Source organism: Terrapene carolina, unplaced genomic scaffold (genome assembly GCF_002925995.2).
Source record: "Terrapene carolina triunguis isolate 2854851 unplaced genomic scaffold, T_m_triunguis-2.0 Scaffold96, whole genome shotgun sequence".
NCBI lineage: Eukaryota > Metazoa > Chordata > Testudines > Emydidae > Terrapene > Terrapene triunguis.
The window spans coordinates 4,534,968-4,562,902 of NW_020664447.1; the positions used below are offsets into that span (position 1 = coordinate 4,534,968).

The window sequence follows — 27,935 nt, forward strand, 5'->3', positions numbered from 1 at the left end:
CTGCCTCCTGCCCCCACAGGGGACAGCGGTGGGCGGGTGGGCTGAGTGGGGCGGGGGGCCGGGACCCCTCCCCACCGCTCTCCCCTGCAGGGGCAGGAGGCAGAAGCTTGGTCCTGCGGCAGCCACGCTTCCCTCCTCCCCCTTCTTCCCCCAGCGTGGCGCTTTCCGGCCTCTCCGCCCCTCCTCCTCCTCCTCTCAGTGGGCAGGCAGCGTGCCACTCAAAAGCGGCTCGCGTGCCGTAGCTTGCCGACCCCTGGTTAAAAGCATGTATGGCTTACGTACAGTAGCTACTTTTCAGATGCTGATCTTTACTGTGTGCCAAAATTTCTTATTACAAGGTCAAGTAATTCAACACAAGGCATAAATTCAAAATAGATGTATCCATATAGAGACTAAAATAGCCATGGAAGTTTTGGGTGTTCTGTTCATTTTTATGTTCATTTCCACTGGCTCTTCATTGTGTCTTTTGAAGTGTTCTAAAAATCCTTGTAGCCTGTTCAAGCGGGATGTGAAAGTGAAGGAATTGGACCTTCCTGAAGGCTTTTTGGTACATTTAGGACTTTAGGCTGCTTAGGATCCCGATGGGATATTCTTTGCCTGATGGGCCTAAACCCCCAAAATGCAAACCATATGACTATTGACAAGGGTTCTAAAAGCCTCTGAAGAAGGTTGAACAAGAAGAGAATTAAAGATGTAGTTTGTTTTCAACTCTCCCAGTTTAATTAGTGTGATAGACCTTGTGCAGATATAAAAGAAGGTCCTGGCCCCGGGGATCTTATAATCACAGAAATTTGACATAATGATGACAAAGGGTGGAATGTTTCTGTGCCAGAAAACTCAAGACATGTCTCGTCTTGTCATTTCATAGTTTAATTTTCTTATATGAGAGCTGCCTTGAAATGCTTGTAATATCAAGGCACAGCTGGGTGACGTATGTCTGAATACTGTTGCTCTTATTTTACATTAGATCTAATTTATTTTAACATTGTAAACTGTATTAAAGGACAAAAATTTATAGCCTATTAAATTTATTTAATAGATGTGTTTGAAGACTTCATTTCTCCTACAACTGCTGCTCAGACATTGTTGTTTACAGCATGCAGTAAAAGAAAAGAGGTAAGCTATTTAAGGATTAGCTTTGGACTAAGCAAACCAAATAGTCTTATTTGATATTTTCTGTGCAACTTGCTGAGATATTTGAAACAAAAGATAAGAGTCTATTATTAAGGTGGTTGTAAATCTTCCTGCTTAATACATAGGAACCATAATGTTCACAATAATTCCATTGTTTTCTAGAAGTGTTTGTTTTGTTTTGTTTTTGTTTTGTTTTTTGTACTCATCTGCTGGTATGAGTTTACTCCTTGAGGCTGGATAACCATATTTGCTAATGCACCAGGAGTTATAAATCAGCACTGGTGTTTTAGCGATGGCATGAAGCAATGCCTAAACCCAGTCTTTTGAAGAAAAAATGAAATATATTTTAACAATTTGAGCATTTTAGAGAACTGACAATGGTACTTTAGAAGACTGGCTAAAGTATTTTTACTAACACACAGACCTTATCAAACTAGGTCCTGCAAAAGACCATGGGCTTTTGTTATCAGATCCTCACAGAGCCAAATGCTGATCCTCGTAAGAAAGATGGTGCTCTACATATGATTGGTTCTTTGGCTGAAATTCTCCTAAAAGTAAGTGTACTGATTTCTAGTGGGTCTTTTGGTTCTGTTTCCTTCTCCTTTTCTACCCATCCCCTCCACACCCAACCCAGTATTTAGAATAACCGAGATTAGCTCCCTGAATTTGAAAGTTTTGGTTTAGATGTCATGGTACAACTCTTCTATGGTGGAGCTTAATTATTTGGCTCTTGAACAGTTGCAGACTTCATTATACAAATCTTGCTCTTTCATCTCTTGCAAGAAGCTAGACTTCAGAAACATGCAGAATGTGGATAACTGAATGTTGACTTTCTGACAACGTTCATTATAAATTATTTCATATGACTTATTTTAGTTTCTTGGAACTGCTGTGCTGCCTTTTGATAAACAGTGAATTGCTACATAGGTTCTTCAGTTCCACTTGATAATCAAATTCCTGGTTGTTCATATCAGAAAATTTGTTTGATCAGAGAGAGCCTGCTGATTTAGGTATTTCATTTTCTTGAAGAAAACTAGTTGTGTAGCAGGTTTAGCAACCTTGTTTGCTTACGCTAGCAGAGGATGACTTGGAAGAAGCTGATTTCTCTTAAGATGGATCAGTTACGGCAACCACCTCAAAATGTGGTTGTCCTTTCTTCCTTGTCATAAGTAGTTTGGTGTAAAATAGAGATAGAAACTACAAAATAATAAAGAAGCCTTAGTTATCCAAAGATAAGAGATAATTTAAAAAAAAAAATGTGCACCATGAATCATTGGTCTTAATCGGCCTTGAACATATAGGATCCTCCTAGTTTGTTGGTTGTGATAGTGAATAGATAGGCATCTGTCACTTTGTGGCATGGTTTACTAAGAAGGGTAAAAAGTCTTTTTCTTTTGTGGTATGTTAAGACATCACACTGTCTCTTTATTTACACTTCTATGTATAAAATAAGATTAACAATAACTCAATTTTTTTCTCCCACTTCTGGCTTTTATTTAAAAATACCAACTGATGTAATTGCCTTAATATTCTCGCAGAAGAAGATCTACAAAGATCAGATGGAGTACATGTTGCAGAACCATGTGTTCCCTCTCTTCAGCAGTGAGCTGGGCTATATGAGAGCACGGGTAAGGATGTATAAGGTTTACTTTGTTCACTTGTTGATCTATAATTGAATAGCTTTTTTACTGATTTGTATCATGCTCTAAATTGACAAACTATTTGCATCCCTCCTATAATAAAGTACATTTAAGTTTTAATCATAAAAGTATTAGTTTCTTAAGATGTAGCAACATATAATTTTAAAATGGCAGCAGTACTGTGTGCATAGTTTTTCCTCTGTGTCTGGTGGTATGGTCCATTTGTGTTTTGCATTTAGACCATACTGCTCACACAAAACCTGTGGCCAAAGATGAACTTGAGATCATAGTACTGGTCTAGTGATGTCTAAAAGACAAACCTACCACTGGCCAGCCTCCAAACTCTCAAACATCTTTATTTTTAAAAGTTCTTAGTATTTTAGTTAATAAATAACATCTGTAGTACTAATTAATTGTTATTTTCTTGGAGAACTGACAATCCACAAGTGTAGTTAAAATGACCACTTTCTGAAGTTGTTAGATGCATTTTTTCGCAGGCTTGCTGGGTCCTTCATTATTTCTGTGAAGTTAAATTTAAGAGTGACCAGAACCTCCAGACAGCCCTAGAACTCACAAGACGATGTCTGATTGATGATAGGGAAATGCCTGTGAAAGTGGAAGCTGCCATAGCACTTCAGGTTTTGATCAGTAATCAAGAGAAAGGTACACTCTTTTTTGTTAAAGTTGGAGAAAATTCTCTGTAACATTTCTAAAGATGACATAATTGAAGCAGAAAAGATATAATGCACTATTTTCATGGCTAAGCACTAATGTACTAGTATTGGAATTACCTTCTGGGAGATTTGTTTTATTGTCCATTGATGCTAATTTGCCAGCTGTGGTTAAAACAAGTGGAGTGCTTGACATAAGTAATTTTTGGACAAAGAAACTTCTGTTGTGGCTCAGCAAGCTTAGAAAGAAACATAACCTGTAATATATAATTGCTCTATTGCTGAATTCCCAGTTACTGTTCGAAGTCTTGTAATAGTTATGTGCTGTTAACAGTTTTTTGCTGTATACATTTAATTTAATATGAAGTTTCATGTTATCATAGTGCTTTGTTGATACACTTTGTCTCTCTGTTGGCTTAGTTGTGTGAAAAATATATTTAGGCTATTACGTGTCAAATATTTCAGTAGTATCAAATTGTGAATTTCTGGTTTTCTTAGACTGATACAATAATTTTTATAACGAACGTAAGAATCAACATAATTGGTGTTTTATTTCCACTTACTTTGCAGCTAAGGAATATATTACACCATTCATTAGACCTGTAATGCAAGCTCTGCTTCATATTATAAGAGAGACTGAAAATGATGATCTTACCAATGTGATTCAGAAAATGATCTGTGAATATAGTGAAGAGGTTACTCCCATTGCAGTAGAAATGACCCAGCATTTGGTAAGCCTGTTTGGTCACCTTGCACTTGGGAAGTTTGTTAAACATGAGGGATTTTGTTCCTTATATTCAAGATGGTTTGTCATTTGCCAGCTGATTTTAGACCAGGCCATTTAAACACATTAATGCAGATGTTTTGCATGCCTTGTGTTCAGAAGCTGCTGTGTTCTTAGCACAATAAGCAAATGTCTTCAATAGAGAAATAGTAATCCTGATTTTAGCCATGATAACCCTTCACAGCACACTTCAGAATCAGATTAGAGTAAAAAGTCTTACTGACCTCATTACTAAAGTTATTAAAACAGAAATTTAGAAGTAGTTTCTTGGTAGCAAATTGTGGGTGCCAATAGTTAGATCCTTTAGGCTAAATTAATTGCATCTGAAAATACCTGTTGTGTTCTTGGGACATCCACATAGCACAAGTTGTACCTGCAGTTTCATAAGTACAGAGGCCAGGTTGGTGCTGATCTCAAAATCAGGCCCTTAGTGTTTAGGTTTAATGGTTTATAATAATTTTCACTTTTCTGTTTCCTCTAAATTAGTAATACATGTACACTTTACTATGTGGTACAAAACTACTAATTCTATTCTGTTTTAGAATCAGTCAATTTCTGTTTTTGTAAACTGTTGTTATGCCCTGGGGTCTGTATTGTAAATGATACTCCTTTATATATAATTGCAAATCTACTTCATTCATATACAGATAAACCCTGATTATTCAAATGACTTTAGACAATTTCAGAATTAAGAAATTTGAGATTTTGGAAAATGGGAAGTTTGGAAAAACAAAATTCTGAGCTTGAGGGATATTTCAAATAATTGGCATTCACCTGTACTGATTTTTTTAACACACAGTATCTCAAAAGTTCAGTGTACAGAGTCTCAAACTTGTACAATAGTCTATCCCCAAACATACCCTCTTTAATTAACTACCTGAGTGACACACTTATCTTGGATTTTACTGTTACTGTGCAGGCAATGACATTTAACCAGGTCATTCAAACTGGACCGGATGAAGAAGGCAGTGATGACAAGGCAGTGACAGCAATGGGAATTTTGAATACCATTGATACACTCCTCAGTGTAGTTGAAGATCACAAAGAGGTAAGGAAAAACTCTTTCAAAGCAATTAAATGCCTTTAAGATGCTGGAAAATAGTTATTGTGCACTGAATAAAAATCCAATAATATGCTTTCTGCCAATGTTTTAAAATCCTTTTAGTTAAAAACTTGTTAAGCTTATTTACACCTGCACACACAGATATAAAATCGTAACTGTTGCATGTAAAACCTAGGAGCATAAACATTTAAGATCTTGGACATCTTACAGATTTCGATACTTGGACATAATTCTTGTGTACCAGCAGATGGAGGCAGTAACCACTAAAATTGAGTGATGTCATTTGCTCAGTTTGTCTGTAGCAAATGTAACTGTCTTGTCAGCTGTACTGAGAATTGTCTGACTTGATGCGTCTACCTTTGGAGGAAAATAGATGCGTCAGTAATAAACTTACAATATTGAGTCCATTCACTGCTGGTGTATCAGTTTGCGGTCTGCCATACAGCAAAGTATTGGGAAATCTGCATAAGGACAAACTCAGTGTAGGGGTTTTTCTTTATTGACTTTGGCATGGTTGGCACTTAAAACTTACACCGGCATATCTGTCGGTCAGGGGTATGAAAAATGCTCACCCCTGAAAGACATGGCTCTGCCGACCTAATCCCCATTATAGACAGGGCTGACCTAGTTATACTGCCTCTTGAGGAGGTGGATTACCTACACCGAGGGGAGAAGCCCTCCTGTCTGCATCAGTAGTGTGCACTGAAGCGCTACAGTTGTGCTTCTGTACCGCTGTACTATTTTAAGTGTAGGCATATCCTGAAGTACAACAGCGGTGCAACTGCATCTGTTCCACCCTGGTGTTTCTAGAATAGACTTACCCTGCAGCTATACTAGGGGGCTCTGCTAGCATAACTATGCCAGCATAGGCTCTGTAGTGTAGACAGCCTTAGTCTGTGTTGTAAAATACTCCAGCAAAGATTGATGAAGCTACATTACTGAGTGTTATGCTACTACAGCTACTGATTTCTGGTAAATGTTTTAGTTCCATGGTGCCTAAATGGCTTGGTAATAAATGTGTTCTTAAAGTTCCAGAGGTCTTAGTTAAGAAAATATACTAAAGGTATACCTATACTGCAATTAAACCTATACCTATACAGCTGCCCATGCCAGCTGACTTGGGTTCAGGGTAAGAGGCTGTTTAATGGTGCTGTAGATGTTCATGCTTGGACTGGAGTCTGGATCGTGGGAGGGTCCCAGAACTCAGGCTGCAGCTTGAACCCGAATGTCTACACTGCATTTAAAAAGCCCCTTAGCCTGAGCTAAGTCAGCTGCCACAGGTCAGCCATAGGTGTCTAATTGCAGTGTAGATGACACAGAAGGCTTAGGGTACAAAGCTCATAACATGATGCTGCCATATAACAAACCAAGGGACGTTCTGGTTTCTTAACTAGTTTACTGTTGTGCTATATGGATTTAATTTATTATGTTTTCATGGGGACTAAAAATGTTACTCAAAAACTAAATTAAAATAAGAGTAACAGTAGGTATAAGCAAAGACATCCCTAAATGAGATTCCTCCAAGATCCAAAGAAGAATGGTGTTCCAAGAAAAAGATTGCGTTAAAGAGAGCCTGACAGATCGTTGGCTATAACGGTGCAGTTATAATACATGTCGTGTTCAAGAGAGATGTAATTTTGTATTGTTTGTTAGAAGGTGACACTCTAGTAAAGGTACTTTACAGAATTTTTTTTAAAACTTATTTAAAACCAGTTTTTACATGTGCTTGAAACTCATTTAAACTTTCTATTTCAGATTACCCAACAGTTGGAAGGGATCTGTTTGCAAGTTATTGGAACAGTTTTACAGCAGCATGTTTTAGGTATGTGTCTCCTTGTTTGTGTTAATTATTTGTCTGTCATTAGCATTAAATTTAATAAAGTGCTACTTCCATTTTAGAATTCTATGAAGAGATCTTTTCCTTGGCTCACAGTCTGACATGTCAGCAAGTCTCTGCACAGATGTGGCAGCTTTTGCCTCTTGTTTTTGAAGTTTTTCAGCAGGATGGCTTTGATTACTTTACAGGTAAGAAATCCTAATAAAAAATATGTCCTAAGTTTAGTGGGTTTGATGTATTTGTTTTGGGTCATAAATGCATTCTTGATTGCAATTTAACCAATGTTCAAAACAGAGTTATATTTGCTATACGTTATTTTGACCAAAATAGTTTTGCGTAAGCTATCTTTGAACCAGGTTTGTCAGGTGACCTCCTACTACAGTAGCCAACACCGTGTTTAACTATCTTACAATAAGCCTGAAAGCTATATATTAACAGCTAGTGTTGTAAAAAATAACAGAACGACTAATTGATTATTCTTGTTTAATAGATATGATGCCTCTCTTGCATAATTATGTAACTGTCGATACAGACACACTTCTGTCTGACACAAAATATCTTGAAATGATTTACAGTATGTGCAAAAAGGTAGGTAGACTCCTTCTGTCTAAAACTTACTGGCCTGTGTACAAAATGGAAAAAAAATATTTTGTACAAATGTACTTTCTTTTACAACAATAGACTTTTAAACTGGAGACTTTTAAATTGTACCCTTCTGATATTTGATGTTTGGTATTTTCCGTGACTCTGCAAGGAACAGCAGCTGAAAAAAGGAAATTACCAAGTCACTATGAGGAGTTTAGTTAAAGTAAGGCCTCCCTCTCCTTCCCCCCCAAAAATAAGTTGTGCATGACATAAGAATATTAGAAATATGCACAGGCAGTGGCTGGAGTCAGGCTTCTTTTTATTGTATTATTTGTATTACAGCAGTGCCTAGAGTCACATCTGAAATTGGAGCTTTAATATGCAAACATGTAGTAGGAGATAGTGCCCCAAACATTAAATCTAAATAGACAAGATAAATAACGTGGGAAGGGAAACAGCACAGAGAGATGAAATTACTTGCCCTGGGCCACACGGCAGATTTGTGGTAGAGCTGGGGATAGAACCCAGTTCTCTGACTCCTGGTTCACCATCTTTTCCACTGGACTACACTGCCTCTCAACATTTTCCATCCTTTGCATTCTCACTTCAGTTTTGTCAATATAGCTAGATGCCAGCTGGTTGGCATTTTAATCCTATCAGTATGTAGGGGTATAGAGCGTTCTTTGGAACCTTAGCTGTAGTTCGCCTAGGGGAATGAAAACCTTCTCAAATGCAGTTAGTTTTCTCTTCCAGACTTGTGTATTGTATATGTACATTTTGTTGTCTGTACTCTGCACCAAGCTTGCTCTTTAGATTGAAGTGCTCACATTATTTCCTTTGGTTGATTCTATGATTGGAAGTGTTTGAATTTTGTTGCAAATAACTTATGTGAAGAGTTATAGCCCTTTCTGTGTTTGTGAATTAGCTGCAGACAGGTTGATTTTTCATCTGTTTATTTTGTAATTGAGTAGTTTTTGCAAACAAACTTCATTTTAATTATTTGTGACCTGGTCATTGTCAGTTTTTACTACTTGTTGTTTTCTATTAGTGCCATGTGGTTAGTCCTAGATTTGTATAGTATTTTCTGGTCCCTGATTGGACTATAAAAATGTTATAAACAAACTTTATAAAATTCTATGTGAATTGTTCAGATAACTATTCAGTGAATCTTTTGTGCAAATAAATGTTTTCAAAATGGCTATGAGCACTTCTTATACAAGTACTCCTATAAACTTGTTCAACATTTTTGCAGAACAAGTAGATAGTTGTTAGCTGCAACTATTTTTTTGCTCGACATACATATCTCCAGTTATGATCCTGAACCTTTGTTGTTGTTTATTCCCTTTTATTTCTCTTCTTCATGATGAAAGCTGGAAATGGCACTCTAGTTTTTATATGACACTAGTATTTTAATAGAGATCTTAGTTGTAGATTAACTTCTCAGAGAAAAACAGAATATCAAAAACATCTTTTATCCATAAGCAGAAAACCAACAGTAGTCTACTGTTTTTCAGGTCCTTACCGGAGTTGCAGGAGAAGATGCAGAATGTCATGCAGCAAAGCTATTGGAAGTTGTTATTTTACAGTGCAAAGGGCGTGGCATTGATCAGGTTAGTAACATCTGCTTGCTATCTTAAAATCATGTTACAAAATCCACCCTGTTTTAGTGAAACTAACAGTATCTGCTGAGCTATCATACTGCAGTGCTGGGAGTATTATTAGACAGCACTGGTAGAGCTAAAGAAATGCATATTTCATACTTTGCCTCCAGAGGTAGAGTGCATCTGACAATCTAAAACACTTCCTTGCACAAGGGAGTACAGTTTAAGAGCAGACTACCTCTTTTAGCTGTTGGATTAAATTCTGTAATACACTATAGTGCATACACGAGGGAAAGATTTAATGGTGGGCCACATGGCAGCCCAGAATGAAGAAAAAGGGTGAAGCCCATAGCATCCCTACTTGTACTGGCAAAAAAGCACCATCTGTAGGGAGGCAAGAATTTCTTGAGATTGTTTCTTACTGGAATCAGTGAGAGAAATCATTCCTCCCTTATATATACTTGACAAACATATGGCTGCTAGGAAGTAAAGGTACAAGACCAATGTAATATTTGTAGAGCTTTTTCCTGAAGATTCTGTTCTTAATTTGTCTGAAGTTAATCTTAATCTGTGTTGAAATAATACTGCTAACCCTCTTCTTAGGTAAGCAGGGAAACTACTCTCCCCCTTCTGCTAGATATCTTGAGTTACATCCTGTAACACTGTTCTCCAGTATTAATAACTGACATTACTACAGTAAAAAGTCAAAGGTGTGGTGTTGTTTTTAACATGGAAAGTGACTAAATCTGTTTCCTGGAGTTACTGATGTTCATATTCTATTTACACCAGCTAGTTTTTTAAAAAACAAGGTTACAGAATTATTGGGGAATTAAACATACACTTAAATATATTTAGTATGGCTATCATGGGTAATATTACAAACCGAAATACTACATATAGGTTTACTCACAGCTAATGATGTATTGCATTTATGTTGGCTTGACTTCTACCACCAATTTAACACTGAAGTGTTGATATCCTTGCATTACTGTTTTTTAATTTCATCTGTGTGTATAACCTCAGGTATATTTTGTGCACCAGACTGCTTATTCAGTGTTATGTGTCATTCTGCAACTGTGTACCTATGAAATACAGTTGTTAAAATGATATAACATGGAATAATTAGATGTGTATATAATTAACTCTTGCTTCTGGGGGGAAGGGGGTGTTTGATCCATTAAAATACTGAGTTTATAACGGTTCTGTTTCTTCCAGTGCATACCTTTATTTGTGGAAGCTGCATTAGAGAGATTGACCAGAGAGGTGAAAACAAGTGAACTGCGAACCATGTGCCTCCAGGTTGCCATAGCTGCTTTGTATTACAACCCTCATCTGTTGTTAAATACTTTGGAAAACCTTCGTTTCCCCAATAACGTGGAGCCTGTCACTAATCACTTCATTACACAGTGGCTTAATGATGTAGACTGTTTCTTGGGGTAAGCTGCTCTCAGTTTGAAGACTGCCATGTGTAGTCTACCACCTATTTTCTATTTTTAGAAATTGGAAGTAAGTAGATATAAAATGTTGTTGTTTTGTATTTTAGACTTCATGATAGAAAGATGTGTGTGCTGGGCTTGTGTGCTCTTATTGATCTGGAGCAAATACCACAGGTTTTAAATCAAGTTTCAGGACAGATCCTGCCAGCTTTTATCCTTTTATTTAATGGATTGAAAAGAGCATACGCTTGCCATGCAGAGCATGAAAATGACAGTGATGATGATGATGACGCTGAAGAAGATGAGGAAACTGGTAAGGAAACTGAAACAGTACTGTTAAATTTCAATGTCTCATGTCCCCTCCATGTCCGACAGACTCTAGCACATGGAGGCAGCCAGCCCCTATCTGTAATTCTCCAGAGTCCTCTACCTCCACAGAGAAAGCTAGTGCTGGGGCTTTGGAGCTTCTTTGTAACCCTTTTACGGATCCGTTTGGCAATTTTCCTGACTGAAGCAGAAGTAGACTTTTTTTACGGCTGAGATTCCTGGGCTGCTTCTCTCCAGGGTTGTCTTGGGCCAGCTCTTTTTATAGACATCCCCTGCTTCCCAGGGGGTTATTGCTGGGACAGACCTTTCCCCTTTGCATCTATTTGAACCACGAGTGAAGGGCACAGAAAGAGTTGCAGGTGGACCTCTTGTTTCTCCACACTCCAGCTGTGCTAGAGAGTGCCCCAGGTTCTGGTGCTTTGAATCTGTATCTGAAACAGCACCTTCTTCCTGCCTGTTCTAGCATAATATAGCCTCCACCTCATCAGCTGTCTCCAGTCTATCCAACAATAATCGTCCTTTCCAATCTCTGATCAGTCTTCCTCCTCTTCAGATCTCTTCTTTCTTTCTGCATGAAGTTCAGACTTCTGCACAACTTTTGCCTGTGTCCACAGCTATAATCTCCACCTCTCCCCACCTCTCCCCATGCTCCTGCCTGAACTTTTTAGATGCTAAATTCCTTGGGGTTAGGGACCATGTCTTGCTTAAATTTTTGAAGTGCCATGCAAAATTTGCCACAAGTGTTTTTATTAATAGCTAGTTTCTTGTGGCAGCAACATGTTCCTTTCCTACTGCTCAGAAGATAAGGAAAGGGACCACGAAGGAAAGTGAGACACTGGTAGAGGTGGAGAGGAGTGGGCCCTTTTGTGTGAAACCACATTTTTATTGATTCCATCACTGATCAGTATAACCAGAATCCTACCTGAAGATAACAATTTGATTCTGAAGATAAAAATCTCATTGCTTTATATGTAAAAGAGTCCTCTTCTGTGACATTCGCCTTACAGAGGAATTGGGGAGTGATGAAGATGATATTGATGAAGACGGACAAGAATACCTAGAGATTCTGGCAAAACAGGCAGGAGAAGATGGAGACGATGAGGACTGGGAAGAAGATGATGCTGAAGAGACTGCTCTGGAGGGCTATTCAACAATTATTGATGATGAAGACAACCCTGTTGATGAATATCAGATATTTAAAGCAATTTTTCAGAGTAAGAACTGTATTTCTTCTGCTACCTGACAATTACATATTTTTAATTCCATTTTAATTTGTTTTTGGAAAATTAAGTACATAATGGATTGTCATTTGGTGATAAATTATTAATTTAGTTCCCTCCATAGAGAGAAGTCAGTGTGGCTTCCGGGGTGGGAGAAGGGAAGGTTGAAAGTATTTAAAGAGACTAGCATTTTTTGAGGCATTTTCATTGCTTTTTAGAACACTTGTATCTGTTTCTGAAATACCAATTTTAAGATTTTTTGTATTCTTAGTATTGTCTCTTCTTAGGGGGATGCCAAGTCAAAATACAGGCTGCTTTCTGATTTAAGGTGGCAGTGAGAACAAGTTTGGGATGATGGAATATTCTAATAAGATGAATTGTCCTTTTTTCTTTGTAGCAATTCAGAATCGTAACCCCGTTTGGTACCAAGCTTTGACACATGGTCTTAATGAAGAACAAAGAAAACAGTTACAGGACATAGCAACTCTAGCAGATCAAAGGCGGGCAGCCCACGGTACCTTCCCATTCATACTTTATAGCATTTATTATCTTTTACTATTTAAATATTGATATGCTCAGCGCTTCACAAGACATGCAGTACAGACAGACCCTACCCAAAAAAGCTTACATGTTAACAAGACATAAACAGAGTGTGTGGGTTGCACTGGGAAGCCCAGAGGGGAGAGGATAATTAGTGTGTTTTGAATAGTTCAGCATTAACTTACAGCTTAATGTTTTAGCTTTTGATAATGTAACACTGTCAATATTTCTGCTTAAAATTGTTTACTGAATAGTGATCTCTCTCAAAACATATATTGGAGGTGGTTCAGACTTGCCCACAAGGCTCTTGGCCCTTCTGTATTTCTGCTTGTTTCTGTGCCTCCAGTGATGCAAATAGAGTAATGTCTCTGTTCCCGCCATTGTAGTCTTAACTTCTAAAGCTGATTGGGAGAGTAGGCAGCAATAAGCAGAACTTCCATGGCTTTGCTCCTTTTTGTTTTGTTTGTTGTCTCCTCCCCCATCACAATGGAGCAGGCAGACAGGACAAGCTGAAGACCACGAGGTACTCAAAATACAAGGAGACCTCTCAGGAGCTGGAGGAGCAAAGCTCTGCCACAGTTGCTCTCTGCTAGTGAAATCTCACTCTGCTGGGTGACAAGCCTTGGTCTGTATGGCTTGTTTGGATCTGTGGATGCTACTCCTCCCCCATAAAGCAGACACTCTTTTAGAGTCACCTCTGCAAGTATGGGTCAGTCCTCTTCATCTCTTGGGACTCAGCAAGGTGGAATTTCAGCTCCATGATCAAGGACTCTTTAGGGGGAAGTCCAAAACTCCAAGCCTCCAGTCCACTTAAGGGAAAGGATGTCCCATTGCAGATTCATTCCAAAGTGGATAATCAAGTCACTTGGCAAGAAATCTAGCATCCTCCTGACTGTCCTTGACATATTTCCTAGCTGCAGTCATGTTGGTAAGAAGAATCTCCAAAATCTCTGCTCTTGAAGAACATGTAACTTACTGTATCATCCATGAGGACTCTATTTTGTACTCCACAGTCTTGTAACCAAGGTTTACCTTTTTCCACTCTGCTCCCCACATCTCTAGTGCTTCACGGGCAAGCAGTCTTCCTTTAGCTAATACAAAATCTCAACACATGATATAAACAGTCTGGCAAATTGTAAATGTGAGCAGTGGTGCAAATAACTTAGTAGAGTTGACAGTCTGGAAAGCTCTTTCTTCCTAAATGCCTGGGCCTGAAAGAATCGAGACCATCTATAGCTAGGTGGATCAAGGACCATACTCAGTGGACTCTAGCACGTGGCAGCCTGGGCAGAAAGGGCATCAGCCACCAGATGATCTCTCTAAAGCGGCCACGTGATCATTCACTAACAGGTTTATAAAATACTACAGTATTAACCATCATTCTTCAACACAAGCATAACAGATTAAAGGTTTTAAGATTAGAAAAGGGAGAATATTTTCCTTCTGTTTCTTACTACTTCCTCTCTAGTATGTCTGTTTGGGGATAGGTCAAGATCCAGATTGGAAAATCTGTTCTTTTCTTGGACTGACCTCCTCCATTCTGCCTTGCCTTCAGAAGTTCTTCAGATATACCTTCTGAATCCATGTGTATATAATTAAATAGGGTTGAATAGTAACATACTGAATAAGATCAGTGGTATGGCTAGTTCAGAATCCTGCCTGTCAGCAGCCAGTACCAGTTGCTTGAGAGGAAAGGTGCAAGAAACACAATAAGCAGCTATAGAATAACTACCTATAGGGAAAGTTTCTTCCTAATTATTATCAGAAGTTAGTTTATGCTCTGAAACACATTTTCAAACACTTGGGTTTTTAAATATCTACCATTGGAACTCTGGATGTCTTTGTCCATATAAATGTCCAGACCTGCTTTGATTCCTGCTAAACTCTTGGCCCTAATGATACCTTGGGGGAGTGGGCTCCACATGCTAACTATGCATGTTATGAAAAGAATCAGTTTTAAATTTTCAGCTGTTGGTTCTTAGCGCAAATTAAAACAACTTTGAGGCTCATGTAATTTACATCAGCTGGTAATGTGTTTACATGCTTATGTTAGCCAGGGATTGCCATAGCACAAGATCCTCCATCTGGGCCCTCTGCCACTGAGCATACTTCTGACATGCTCTACGTTGGAGATGGTTAGAATGTAGTCCACTGTTGCTGACTCTATGCCATGCAGGAATTTCCCTAACTGAACAGCTTTTCAGCCCCTTTGCAGCACTGGAGCAGTGCACAAGGCTCATGGCATGTGCAAAGTTCTGGTTCTCAGTGTTTCCTTGCTGCTCTGGAAGAAGTATTTGTCTGGTCTGAGTGCAGAAGCAGCACAAACAAGTCTGAACTGCCCTTGGTATTTGCAGGAAGAGAGGCACCATTCAAATGTCTCTGATCGGGAGAGTGTCTCAAAGAGGAAATAATCAGACAACTACTCTGTTGTGCCTTTGATCTATACCAGGCCTTGATTTGTATGTGCATTGTAACTTGTGAAAAGACACACCAAACCTGTATAATTTTTTTAAAACACATGGAAACTATATGACCAGTCAACATGGTCAGAGTTCAGATGCAACATTGGTCCCTTCAAGATGAGGATAGAGACATGGACTCTGTGTGATAGGAAGAAAGGTAGCTGAGATTGAGAATTAGAACTGGATAAGTGGAATGTAGAGGGGATGTTGAATAATTTAAGTGCTTTTTTTTTTTTTTTTTTTTTTTAAATATTTTGCACCAACCTATGCAGTGTAGCAGCCTTAACTGGAAGGAGACTGTTTATTTTGTGTGTGCACATGTGCATAGAGAACAACTTTCCCCTCCTCCTTGTTCCGTTTATATTTCCCCTCCTACTGTTGAATTTTGGCAGGAACATTGAATTTTTCATTGACGTTCAATTGGTTCTTATTTAGTACAAGTGTTTTTTTTTTTTTTTTTTTAGTGACTTGGCTGACTGGTCCCTAGAGTATCTCTTGTTAAACAGAAAGCACTGGAAGTTCAGTAGCAGTCCAGTGGCCAGACTTTCAGCTGTGTTTGACTCCTATTTAAAGAACACGTCACACAGGAAGCTCTTCATTTATAAAATGTAATTTTTGAATTTTTAGTATTAATATTTTCAGTATATTTTTTTTAAATCATAGTAAAATCTATTGTCAAGATTTTCAAAAGTGAGAAGCAATTTTTGGGTGCCCAATGTAGACACCTTAAAGGAATCTGATTTTTAAAGAGGGTTGCTCAGCAGGTGCATTTTTGGGTGTCTCAAGCCCCCAAAATTTGAGGCATTCACAAACACTACCCACTCACAGACAGATTGTGATACTTACATTTTTTGATACCTTACATTTTACTAAAATATTTTTGTCTTTCAGAGTCCAAAATGATTGAAAAGCATGGAGGATACAAATTCAATGCTCCAGTTGTGCCAAGTTCGTTCAATTTTGGAGGCCCAGCCTCAGGAATGAATTGAATTATCATTTTTCCTGCTACTGTGTGATTGTAGTGAAGAGCTTGTGTTCCTCCCAATAGTGGTTCCAGAACTGGTTCATGTTATCTACAACTCACTCTAAACGAATTGATATATAGATTGGACAAAAAAACCCCAGGAAGTGGGACCTGATCATGCAACCTAATACTGGAAAGCAAACCAGAGGTTTTTTGAAGATAGGAAGAACCTGACTTTAAAGCTTCAAATGACACAACTGTGGAAATCTGAAATCAAGAGGGGATGTCATGAAGGCAGCTTTTCTTTTTCTGAGGAAAAAATAGGCATGGGCTGCAGGACTATTTAAAATGTCTCATTTACAGTACAAGCTAGAAGGCTGATTTAATTTTTACACTTGTGGCAGTATGAGTATTTGCCCAATTTCCTTCCCTGTCCCTCCTCTCTATTGGGTGTTTATTCTTTTAATGTAAATAAGATAAGGTAATCGGATAGCCTTACTTAATCTTCATCATTTCCATTTATCAAGATTGTTCATATGTAGAATATTGGACACTTATCGTAGCACTACATAACTGGTAAATCTGTAAATGAATTAGCACTTTCATATTGAAACAAGCCTGCTAGCCTATGTACAAAAATAGCAAAATGTTTGCTGTTTATAAAAAAAAAAAAAAAGGATGTAATGGGGAAAATAATTTCAAGTTTTAATTTAAAATTAACTAGCAGTTTTGTACCTGGTGACTTTGTGGTGCAGTCACCTCTGGTTGTGACTTGAATTCGGTTATGTAAAAAGGGGTTAGTGATATTTCATTGCTGCTAAAAAAAAAAAAAAAAAAAAAAAGGCAACACCCTCTGTGTCCTTTGTTTTTCTTAAAGCTCTCAATGTACAAGTGGAAATTTGGAGACAAAATCTTAATGTAAGCACTGAGAAACATTATCTTCTCTGAAGCATGTAAATTGGACATGAAATTCTGCTCTTAAAGAGTTTATTGAAGTGTGTGGATGAAACATCTATATATGCAATCTATTAAAAAATTAATTCGGCTAACTTGGGCTTGATCTATGATTGCAGTTTATTCCTAATTTTGCAAAATAATTCATCCTGTTTTTTTCCAGCAACTGGTAGTGGCTTTAACCACTACATTTCCTTCCCTGTTTTTGCACTCCCAGCATTAATATGTGCTCTTGTTTGCCTGATCCAGATGGGATGTTTGAGGTTTCACCAAGCTTTCACTTTTGAAGCCATAATTTCCCCCTTCATCTCCAGCACCTCCAGCTGTTATAGTACCTCGTATTTTAGCTAGAAAGGCAAAATAAAGTTCCCTCTGGGACCACTGTCAAAACCACTCTATCTAGAAGCCAGCAGTAAGATGCTGTGAATGGGCTGGTTTATTGCCCCCTTTTTCTTCTCTGAAAATCTAAATTAACATTCTTTCTTTTGGCTGTTTTTTTTTTATGTCACCTGCTGTTACAACTGATATTAAACAAGCTACCTTAATTTAAATGTAAGCCTCCAAAACTTAAATGCAGGTTAAAATGAACTGAGTTTATATCTGTAAAAAATGAAACTGAAATGCACATATATATATATATATTATGATATTCAAAATGCAGTCTTCAGAAAATGGCTTGTGTGGTGTGTTTATTTTTTGAGTCAACAGAGTAACAGGTATCCAGAAGTTGGGTTTTCCTTGAGCTTGATCAGTAATAGTTACTACTTTTTGGCTTATCACACAACTACTAGGACTGTTCTGAGAAGGGATAATGGACGTTTCACTTATGCCTTCGTTTTGGATTGCCTTTCTCACACAAATTTCTTTCCGTGTGCACAAAAACCAGTTCTAATGTGAAAGACTAGTCCAAGGCTGTGATGGAATGTTTCCCTATCTGAACACTTTAAGGGGATATGTGTAAGAAGTTTGTGGAATGAAGGAGTAGGAAAGAATGGATATTGCATCTGGTGTAGAAGAGCCTATGGTTAGTCTTGAGCCTGGGTATCCTATATAGAGATGTGGTATGATAGCCCCTTTATCACTTGCTGATTCCTAAAAAGTTGACTGGCAAAGTACATAATTAAAATAAAACTTCTGAAAATGTGTATTCATTGCAGGCCTCAAAATGTGTTCTACTGTTGAGGTGGGAATCTCAAAACTTGGTTTTGCTTTTGTGGCAAGGAGATGCAAGACATTATTACAGCATTTACTTTCCTGTCCATTCCTGAACTTTGAAAGCGTCCCTAATTTAACATGTTTAAAAAAAAAAAATAAAGTACTGTATTTCTAAACTTCCACTTGTGGGGCAGTAATTTATCTACTTATGCTTCCCAAGTATTTAAAAAAAAAACAAAAAAACAGTTTTTGAGTAGGTGAGCATGACAGAATTTGGGTTGCGGGAAGGGAAATTTTATGTGTGTGTGGGGAGGGGGGGGAAATTGAGGGAAAGCCAATGAGAAGCTAGTTTCATGGTTATTTAGAGCTTGAATAGTTACATTTCTCGAGTCAATGGAAAATTTCTGTATCTGTGAAATAATGCAGTCTTATTTCAGATGATTTCATATGTATCTCAAAACTGGTAGGTAGGACATCACTTTTCAGGGTGGAACTGGGATTTGCTTTTTCTCTTCTCCAACAGGTACATTAGTATACAGTCCAAAGGAACAATCTTGCATTGGCAAGGTGATGTGCTATATTACCTAACAATTTATCTTTGTCTTTTACTTTTAGTGATATTCTCATTGTACAATTCAGAACTGACCCCTTTTCTTGTGGGAACGTTCACTCATTCTGTTGGATTCTTTAAGCGTGTTGGGGAGCTTAAAACTGGAGTGGTTTTTCTAATGTTGAAATTTTCCATTTGGATTAATATATCTAAACTACATCTTCACCACTTATCTCACTGCGTAATTCCAAACGCATAGCTGTAGCTTTAGAACATCTTGGACTCTTGTTCTAGTTACATCACTCCTTATTAAAGTTTGCCTTATCCTGCTAACTATGCTTTTTTCAAGCAGACATTCACAGATACAGTGCCTCACATTCCCCTTACAAGCTACACTTAATTCAAGTTTAAAGCAAAAGTCAAGTTATCTTTAAAGATTTGTGAAACCCTGCGTAGATTTGACATGCTCTAGGCCTGAATAGCTTATCTTAGGGTAAATTTCAAATGTCTGTTTTAGAAACCATTTTCTTACAATTCTTTCTGTCCTGGTCAGAAGTCATATTTCATGGATATTTGTCCAATCCAGGTGAATGAAAGCAAAGTTGTTTTTAAATAGAAATTACCATACCTGTTCAAAGTTAGAGCCCTGTTTAGGTTGACATTGGTCCAGTATTAGATGCGTCAGAGGAAGTTTGAAAAAGAAACCCCCTATCAACAATTATGAAATAATGTGTCCATGGGGAAGTTTCTTGTCCCACTTAGTGGTTGGCTTGTACACTGATACAAAATTAAATTAAAATACACTAAATTTCTTTATTTTATATATCCAGTAAACACTGGGGAAAAAAATGATTACTTGTATCTAAGCACTGGTGTACACAGAGCAGTAATGTGGACTGGGGGGGGGGGGTTCTAAAACACATTAACATGCATTAATTGGTCAATATTTACCCTGCTGGGGTGCACTAAATGTTCCTAGTACATTTTAACAGTGCTGTTTGAAATGACTATGTTAAAGCACACTTGGGAACATTACAAAGATTGCTCATTACAGTACATACAGAGGAAGCCCTGAAAATCCCCAATGTTTTGGACATCTACATCAAACTAAAACATTGCTAAAATGAAACATCCCAAAATGAAATTAACAAACTCCTAAAATATAAGACCTATTTATCTCCTATAGCATGAGTATTTATATTATCAACAAAAATTCAAAGTGTATATTTATGTTCTCGACACAGATGTCCACCTCCTTTTTTTGAATCCTGCTAATACTTGGCCTCTGATACTTGGTTAATCAGATAATTAAAAAATATATATATGCTGTCTTTTGACTGTCCCATGGTAAGTAGGAGTGCCCGAACTGCCTTCCTTATATTTTTATTTCCCATACTTATGTTCTCTCTCTAAACAATCAATCTTTTTTCAGTCCTTATACAAAATCTCTTCATGTTTAATAATTTTTATTTCCTGTGTGAACAATCTTCTTTTGAGAGATTGTTCAGAACTGAACATAGCACCAAGTGAGGACATCACATTAATTTGACCCCAGACCCCTAGAGGAAGAGACAGCGTTTTTAGTCCTCTACACCCCTCTGACTCAAGACTCCAGAGACATCTCCACAAGGACTAGTCACTTCTCTTCAGCTCTTGAGGCTCAACAATGACTATTCTGCAACCCAGTGTCTTCCCACAATCTGAATCTCTGGGTTGCTTTCCTCTACAGGTCTCAGAGGTGGATCAGTGTTTTGGCATTCCACAGTCCAGCCATGTTCCCTCTGCTCCTGCTTACTGCCAGATTCTCTGCCTCTGCAGCAGCAGGTAATGGTGGTTTCTTTTGCAGTCACCCTCATTCCTATTTTAATTTTTCTGCCTAGCTTTGGGGCTCTGCGGAGCAATATTCTACTTCCTCGCCCTTCCTCCTCCTCCCTGAGTTGGTTAACCCCTTAGGGATTTAACCCTTCCTGAGCCTCTGCTGCAACATCTTGCTTCTCTGTCCCTTACAGGCATGGCAGAGCATCCATGAAAGCACCAGGTCAAATCCAAGAGGTGCTTTAGAGGTGAGGCATCCTTCCCAGCTTCAGTAGATGGCAAATTGTACTCAGACTTCTGTCACCTAATTCTGTTATGTCCCAGGGCTACAAATCAGACCGGCAGATGGGGTCCCTTGCCCACCAAGGCACCCATGACTCCAGTGGGGGGGAAATGGACCAGGAACCCCAGTGCAGAGCCGGGAGAGGTTCCAGAAGTGAGATGGACCAATCAACTCAGGGGAAAGTCTTAGGAGACCCTGCAGAACAAAGAGGCTTGCAGGGCTGCAGGTCCTGCGGCACCCCCACCCCACCCCAGTCTTAAAGTGGGTCCTGAGCACCCTCGGGGAAGAAGCATGGCTTCTAATCAGCTACCCTCCCTCCCAAGCCAACCAGGAGGGCTGTGACGAGTTCCCCCCCCTCCCAGGGGGAATAGGACCCAGTGGGAGAGGATTCTAAGATGACCTCTCCGCGCTTCAGGACCTAAGGAAGGCAAGCCACAGAAGGCCTCACCAAACTGCAGCAGAGCTCCTGCACTTCCAAAGCACTCTGAAAATGTTAAAATATCTAAAAAGGGAAAGAAAAAGTACCAAAAAAATCAGGAAATAGGAGTCCTCCCTCTTTCTCCTCCTCCTCCCCCAAAGCAAGTTTGCTGTCTGGCTCTGAAACCTGAGCAGGCTTCTGAGAATAAATCTCAGAGTAAATTTCTCCCTGCAAAAATCCTGCCCTGAAGCTGTGATACCCCTTCACTCCTTCAAGGAAGTGATTAGGGCTGAACAGAATAAGACTGATGAGGGCTAGCACATTAATAAGAGCAACATCAGGCTCTGTAAGATTCAAGAACCAAAGAGCTCTATTGAGGAGACACTATAAAGTTTGATGCTGCAGTAGCATCCTTCGCCAGGGATATGATTATTCCCTCAGAAGGGGAGTTCTACCCTAAGGAACGCACTGATAGAAAGATGGATTCTACTCTTGAAAAAGACTTTGAAGCCTCCTCTGACACCCTCCAAGTATCCCTGGAAGCTACCAGCATTGCAGGCACATATCTTTCCTGGCTGAAGATCTCAAAACCTTTAAGGACAGATCACTCTGACTTTAGCTTTGCTAAAGTCTCCCTAGCAACAGTGTTTATAGCTGATGCCTCAATGGATTCAATGAGGTTCAGCCCAAGCCATACCTTCCAAGCTCCATAGCCAGGTGCCATGTAAGGCTCCAACCCTGGAAGGTGGATGCTCACTCTAAGGAGGTCCGATGCTCGGGCAAGTTTGCAGGTTCCCTCCTTTTTGGAAAAAAGCTGGATAAGGTGGTGGCTGACAGTGCAGCAAAATCCAGACCGTCTCTCCCTTCCCTATCAGAGCCCTCAGGAGAGAATATAGCTCGACCTTCAGCAAGGTGCTCTTTTTGCGCCTTATCCTCACAAAGGTATCTGCAAAGGCACAACAGATTCCTCTTCGAGTGATTGCTCAGGTGTATTCCACAGTAGGTGTGCGTGCTCGCCACATGCACCGGTGCCGGAAGTTTTTCCCTTAGCAGTACCCGTATTGGGGGAGCGCCGTTGCGACCCCTAGAGTGGTGCCTCTATACCGCGCTATAAGGGGAGCTGTGCACTCCCCCCACCCTCAGTTCTTTCTTGCCGCCAGTGAAGGTAGTCGGAACTTTGTACTCCAGCTCTGCTGCAGCTTTTCTACTCAACCTTAGTGGTACCATTCCTGGAATTGTTTCTTCAGTTGTTAAGAGTGGGCTCGGGGCATGCCCCGTGCCCCAAGCTTCAAGTCGTGCGACTCCTGTCGCCGTTCTAGATGTTGCACTCGGGATTCCCCTCGCGATGACTCGGCACCGGGGCGCCGGAAGTCCCGCCGCCGTCATGGGTACCGAAGTAGCACTTCAGTTGGGTACCATTCCTCGATGTCCAGGTCCTGAGGGAGGCGACGTCGCAGGCACCGCCGCTCATACCGTTCCCGTGAGACCATGCATGCAACAGTGGCCTCGGCACCCAGCCACCCATCCTCAGCCCGCGCAGCTCAGCCGGGACAACTACCGCCACTGGTCCCTCAACCGGGTCAGTTGCAAGGAGCCCCATGGCAGGGACAGTGGTGCCAGTGGGCACCGGGGTCGCCAATGGCCGTCCAGACGGGGGCCTGCTTGGTCGCCAGAGCATCTCAGGCCCCATCAGCCTCATCCGGCCGTCTAAGAGACAGATCGGCGGGCCACGAGTTGGCGGACCCGCACCAGGACTCTGATCTGGGGCTCGACCCACCGGTACCGGCCGAGGCCCACGGCTCTGTGCTGGCCCTTTCCCTGGCACGGCACGACACCATAACAGCGCCCCCGCCATCAATCCCTCAGGAGGACTTTAAGGCGCACTAAGACCTGCTAAAGCGGGTGGCATCCGGCCTCCAGCTGCAGGCCAAGGAAATGAAGGGCCCTTCCAATTCCCTATTTAACGTGTTTTCTGCCCCGGCACTGGGCTGCATGGCTCTGCCCCTGCACCAGGGTGTAGCCAACATTTCCAACACCCTGTGGCAAACTCCCACCTCCTTGGCCCCAATCTCCAAGAAGGCTGAAAGGAAGTACTTTGTGCTGGCCAAGGACCATGAATACCTCTGTTCCCACCCGGCACCTAACTCGCTTGTGGTAGAGTCAGTAAACCACAGAGAGCAACAAGGCCAGCCCGTGCCTACCCCCAAAAATAAGGATGCCAGACGACCGGACTCCTTTGGTAGAAAAATTTATTCTTTGGCAAGTTTCCAACTCAGGGTAGCCAACCACCAGGCCTTGCTGAGCAGATATGACTTTAACTTGGAGTCTCTGCCTAAGTTTGAGCCTCTCCTCCCAGATCAGAATAGAAAGGACTTTAAGGCCCTGGTGGAAGAGCGCGATTCCTGCGGATCTTGAGGAGTACCCTGTGGACCGTGGGAATCGGGGGAAAGGCATAGAGCAGGCCGCCTTCCCACGAGAGGAGTACGGCATCTGTCAGAGATCCTGGACTGCACCCCATGAGGGAGCAGAAACGTCGACACTTCCTGTTTTCCCTCAAGGCAAACAGGTCTATCTGGGGATAGCCCCTGAGGCGGAAAATTGAGTGTATTACATCTCGGCGAATAGACTACTCGTGACCCTGGAACGAGCGGCTGAGGGCGTCCGCCAGCCCGTTCTGCTTCCCCGGGAGATAGGATGCTGTCAGGTGAATTGCATTCCGTACGCAAAAGTCCCATAACACGAGAGCTTCCCGGCACAGGGGAGAGGAGCGTGCACCCCCATTTGTTGATATAGAACATTGCTGGTGTATTGTCGTAAGGACTGAAACGCACCTGCCTGCCAGCTGGGACTTGAAGGTCAGGTAGGCTAGACGCACCGCTCGTAGTTCCCTGACATTGATGTGTAAGGAAAGGTCCTCTGGTGACCAAAGGCCCTGGGTCCTGAGGTTCCACAGATGTGCACCCCACCCCAGATCCGACGCGTCTGTTACCAAGGATAGGGAGGGCTGGGGGCTGAGGAAGGTTACTCCCGCGCAGACCTCCCACGGGTCGAGCCACCACTGGAGGGAATTCAGCACCGGTCGGGGGAGCGTCACTACAGAGTCTAGGGAATCCCTGGCTGGCCGGTACATGGTCGCCAACCAGGACTGGAGCAGGCGCAGTCTGAGTCTGGCGTGGCCCACCACATAGGTGCACGCAGCCATGTGACCCATTAACTTGAGGCAATTTCTTGCTGTGGTGGTCGGGTAACGTTGGAGACCAAGAATGATGTCGGACAGGGCCCGGAACCTGGTCTCTGGTAGGTATGCTCTGTGTCGAGCCTAGGACTGCCCCTATAAATTCTATCCTTTGGGTGGGAGACAGTGTGGACTTGGCCTCATTCAGCAGGAGGCCGAACTCGAGGAAGGTCCATCTGATAAAGACCACCTGAGCCTCCCCCTGTGCCTTGACACGGCCCTTGATGAGCCAATCATCCAGGTAGGGAAACATCTGAATACCCTGCTTGCGCAGGAAGGCTGCCACGACTGCCATGCACTTTGTGAAGACCCTTGGGGCTGCTGACAGGCCAAAGGGCAGAACTGTAAACTGAAGATGGGCGTTGCCTACGACGAATCTGAGGTAACGCCTGAGCTGAGGGATTATTGTAATATGAAAGTACGCATCCTTCAAATCGAGGGCGGCATACCAGTCCCCTGGATCCATGGAAGGAATGATAGAGGATAGGGAGATCATGCAGAACTTGAGCTTTTTTACAAACTTGTTTAGACGCCGCAAGTCCAGAATAGGTCTGAGGCCCCCTTTTGCTTTCGGTATTAGGAAATAACAGGAGTTAGAAGCCCCTGCCCCTGAGCTCCTGAGGAACTTCCTCCACTGCCCCTGCTGCGAGGAGGGACTGCACTTCCTGAATTAGAAGTTGCTCGTGAGAGGGGTCCCTGAAGAGGGACGGGGAGGGGGGCTGGTGGGGCGGGAGGGAGGAGAACTGGTAGATTGGCAAAGGCCCTGGAGGTTTTTCGCCTTCCTCCGCAGCATGGGGCAGGAGTCACTTGCTGGAGGATTCTCTGCGACTTGAAGTCTTTAAATCATGATTTGGGGACTTCAACAGCTGAGTCAAGGGAGAGAATTATTCCAGGAATAGGTGGGTCAGCTTTTGTGGCCTGCATCATGCGGGAGGTCAGACTAGATGATCATAATGGTCCCTTCTGACCTTAAAGTCTATGAGTCTGAGTCTATGGATAGAATATCCCCTCTCTACCGTGTGAAGCACCCAACTGTCCGATGTGATTAGGGCCCATGCACGATAGAAGGGGGACAGACATGACAAAAAGGTAGGGTTGGAAGGATCCAGAGTCCTGACCGGTAGGTCGTCCCCGACCGTGCCATCAAATTGGGGGTCTAGGCCCCGATGGTGGCCTTGGTTGGCCAGATGACTGGCCGGAGGGCTGTTGTTGTTGCCTCCTTCTGCCGGTCCTGCCTCGCCTGCGCAAGGCGTCTGTGCGGTTCTGAGGCTGGTAAGGCCGCGGGACCGGTGGCGGCCTGAACTGCCTACGTTGGGTGACTGGGGTGTGCAAGCCCAGCGATCGAAGGGTAGCCCTTGAGACCTTTAGGCTATGTAGCCTCTTGTCCGTCTTTTCGGAGAACAGCATGGGCCCCTCGAAGGGGAGGTCCTGGATGGTCTGTTGGACCTCAGGTGGAAGGCCTGAGACCTGAAGCCAGGCTCCCCGCCTCATAAGCAGCCCAGTTGCCAGTGTGTGTGAGGCTGCATCCGCCGCATCCAGGGCTGCCTGGAGGGACGCTCGGGTGATTAACTTCCCTTCCTCAACTAGAGCTGAGAACTCTGTTCGCGATTCCTGGGGAAGAAGTTCAGCGAACTTAGACAAGGCCGAGCATGTATTGTGTCCATACCGGCTCACTATAGCCTGTTGGTTGGCTATACGTAATTGCAGCCCCCCCTGTTGAATACACCTTTCTGCCAAACAGGTCCAACTTGTTGGCCTCCCTGTTCTTCGGTGTATACCCTTGGAACCCCTGACGCTCCCTTTGGTTGGCCGCGTCCACCACTAGAGAGTCCAGGGGAGGGTGGGCATACAGATGATCATGGCCCTTGGAGGGGACAAAATAGCGCCTCTGTCTTTTTGGCCGTGGGGGCCAACGAGGCTGGCGTCTGCCACAAGGTGCGGGACATGTCAGCAATTGTTTTTATCAATGGTAGGGCCACCCTGGATGGGCCCGAGGGGGCCAGGATGTCCACTACCGGATCCACGTCCACCTTGATCTCCTCCGCTTGGATCGCGAGGCTCTGGGCTGCACGCGTAAGTAGCTGCTGGAGCACCCTGTTGTCCTCTAGGGCCGGTGCCATTGAAGTACCCGCGACTGCCTCATCCGGAGAGGAAGAGGAAGAGATCACCTGCAACGGGACTTCCTCCGCACCCTCAGTGTCTGCCGGGGCCATTGGCACACAGTACTGCAGTTGCGTGGCTGGTGCGGATGCGGAATGTGGCACTGCGGCCGGTACCGGGGTCGACACCGAACGATGAGGCGTGCTGTGCGGTGCCTGCGGCGTCGGAACCATGGTCCCCGCCGGTGCTGGTGTATGGCTAGGGGGTGCTGGGCTTTGATGCGGCACACCCCTGTCGGACGGCGGTGCCGGTGATGGAGGCATTTGCGCCGGAGCCACCGACGTCGATGAGACCAATGCGGACCTGGAGCGAGGGCCATATGCCTGCCCCACGGACTGATGGTAGGCCCAAGGAGTCCAGAACGGCCAGTGGGAGGGCGGTTGCCACTGCTGTTGCCACTGCAGCGGGTAAGGTTGGAGGCTCGCCTGCGAGGCCGACCTCCTGCTCCTCGATCTACTGGAGCGGTAGGACTCCGCCTCCAAGTATGAGGTCTCCAAATAGGAGGACCTAGGGGGAGCAGTACCCACTGTCGCCGGGGAGTGGTGCCACTGGGCCGGAGAACGCTCTCTCTGCTCTGGTACCGCTGGGGTGGCACGGTGCGGGGACTGAGGTGACAACATGGCTGGCTTGCCCCGTGATTGTATAGGGGGTAGGGCCATGGTCGGAGGCTCTTTCCACCGGTGCGGAGAGGCCAAACCCTGGGAGGCTTAGTAAGTCAGAGGCCGCCTCAAAGGCCTCCGGCGTCGATGGGAGACGCACCTCCTCACTGAGGTCTGGGGATCTCGACCGGTCCGGACTCAACCGCACCCTCTCTGGGGCGGGAGTCGACCGAGGAAAGAGAGGAAGAGTTTGCGGCACGGCCTGTCCGCCAGCACTTGTGGACGGCGCCAGCATTTTAAGGTCCTGGTGGGGTGATCTGCCCCTCACCGGCCTCTTCTTTTTAGCGGGCACCGGAGATGGAGAATGGTGGCTTACGGAGGCCGATTTTCTATGTGCCGACTTCCTCCGGTGCCGAGGCTTGGAGGTTTTGGTCTCCTGTCTTATTACCGGTGCTGGGGTGTTGCGCACCGAGGATGACGTGCTGGGCGCCGGGTCGGCTGG

The 27,935-nt window shown here is 42.7% G+C and overlaps 1 protein-coding gene and 1 non-coding gene across 2 annotated transcripts in view; both read left to right on the forward strand.

The window, feature by feature from the left end:
- Positions 1 to 17,106, forward strand: part of IPO7 (importin 7) — a 47,022-nt gene extending 29,916 nt beyond the window's left edge. The window contains exons 11-25 of the mRNA XM_024196607.2: positions 1,040 to 1,116; positions 1,572 to 1,688; positions 2,673 to 2,762; positions 3,272 to 3,437; positions 4,016 to 4,176; positions 5,149 to 5,277; positions 7,048 to 7,114; positions 7,192 to 7,317; positions 7,620 to 7,717; positions 9,229 to 9,324; positions 10,531 to 10,751; positions 10,859 to 11,064; positions 12,086 to 12,292; positions 12,696 to 12,812; positions 16,192 to 17,106. Coding sequence (XP_024052375.1) covers positions 1,040 to 1,116; positions 1,572 to 1,688; positions 2,673 to 2,762; positions 3,272 to 3,437; positions 4,016 to 4,176; positions 5,149 to 5,277; positions 7,048 to 7,114; positions 7,192 to 7,317; positions 7,620 to 7,717; positions 9,229 to 9,324; positions 10,531 to 10,751; positions 10,859 to 11,064; positions 12,086 to 12,292; positions 12,696 to 12,812; positions 16,192 to 16,289 — 1,976 coding nt within the window. The 3' untranslated portion in view covers positions 16,290 to 17,106. The remainder of the gene's footprint in view (positions 1 to 1,039; positions 1,117 to 1,571; positions 1,689 to 2,672; positions 2,763 to 3,271; positions 3,438 to 4,015; positions 4,177 to 5,148; positions 5,278 to 7,047; positions 7,115 to 7,191; positions 7,318 to 7,619; positions 7,718 to 9,228; positions 9,325 to 10,530; positions 10,752 to 10,858; positions 11,065 to 12,085; positions 12,293 to 12,695; positions 12,813 to 16,191) is intronic.
- On the forward strand, positions 2,948 to 3,129 carry LOC112104591. Its single transcript, XR_002907931.1, has one exon. It is a non-coding gene; the product is annotated as a small nucleolar RNA SNORA23 (small nucleolar RNA).
- Positions 17,107 to 27,935: the final 10,829 nt, after the last annotated feature.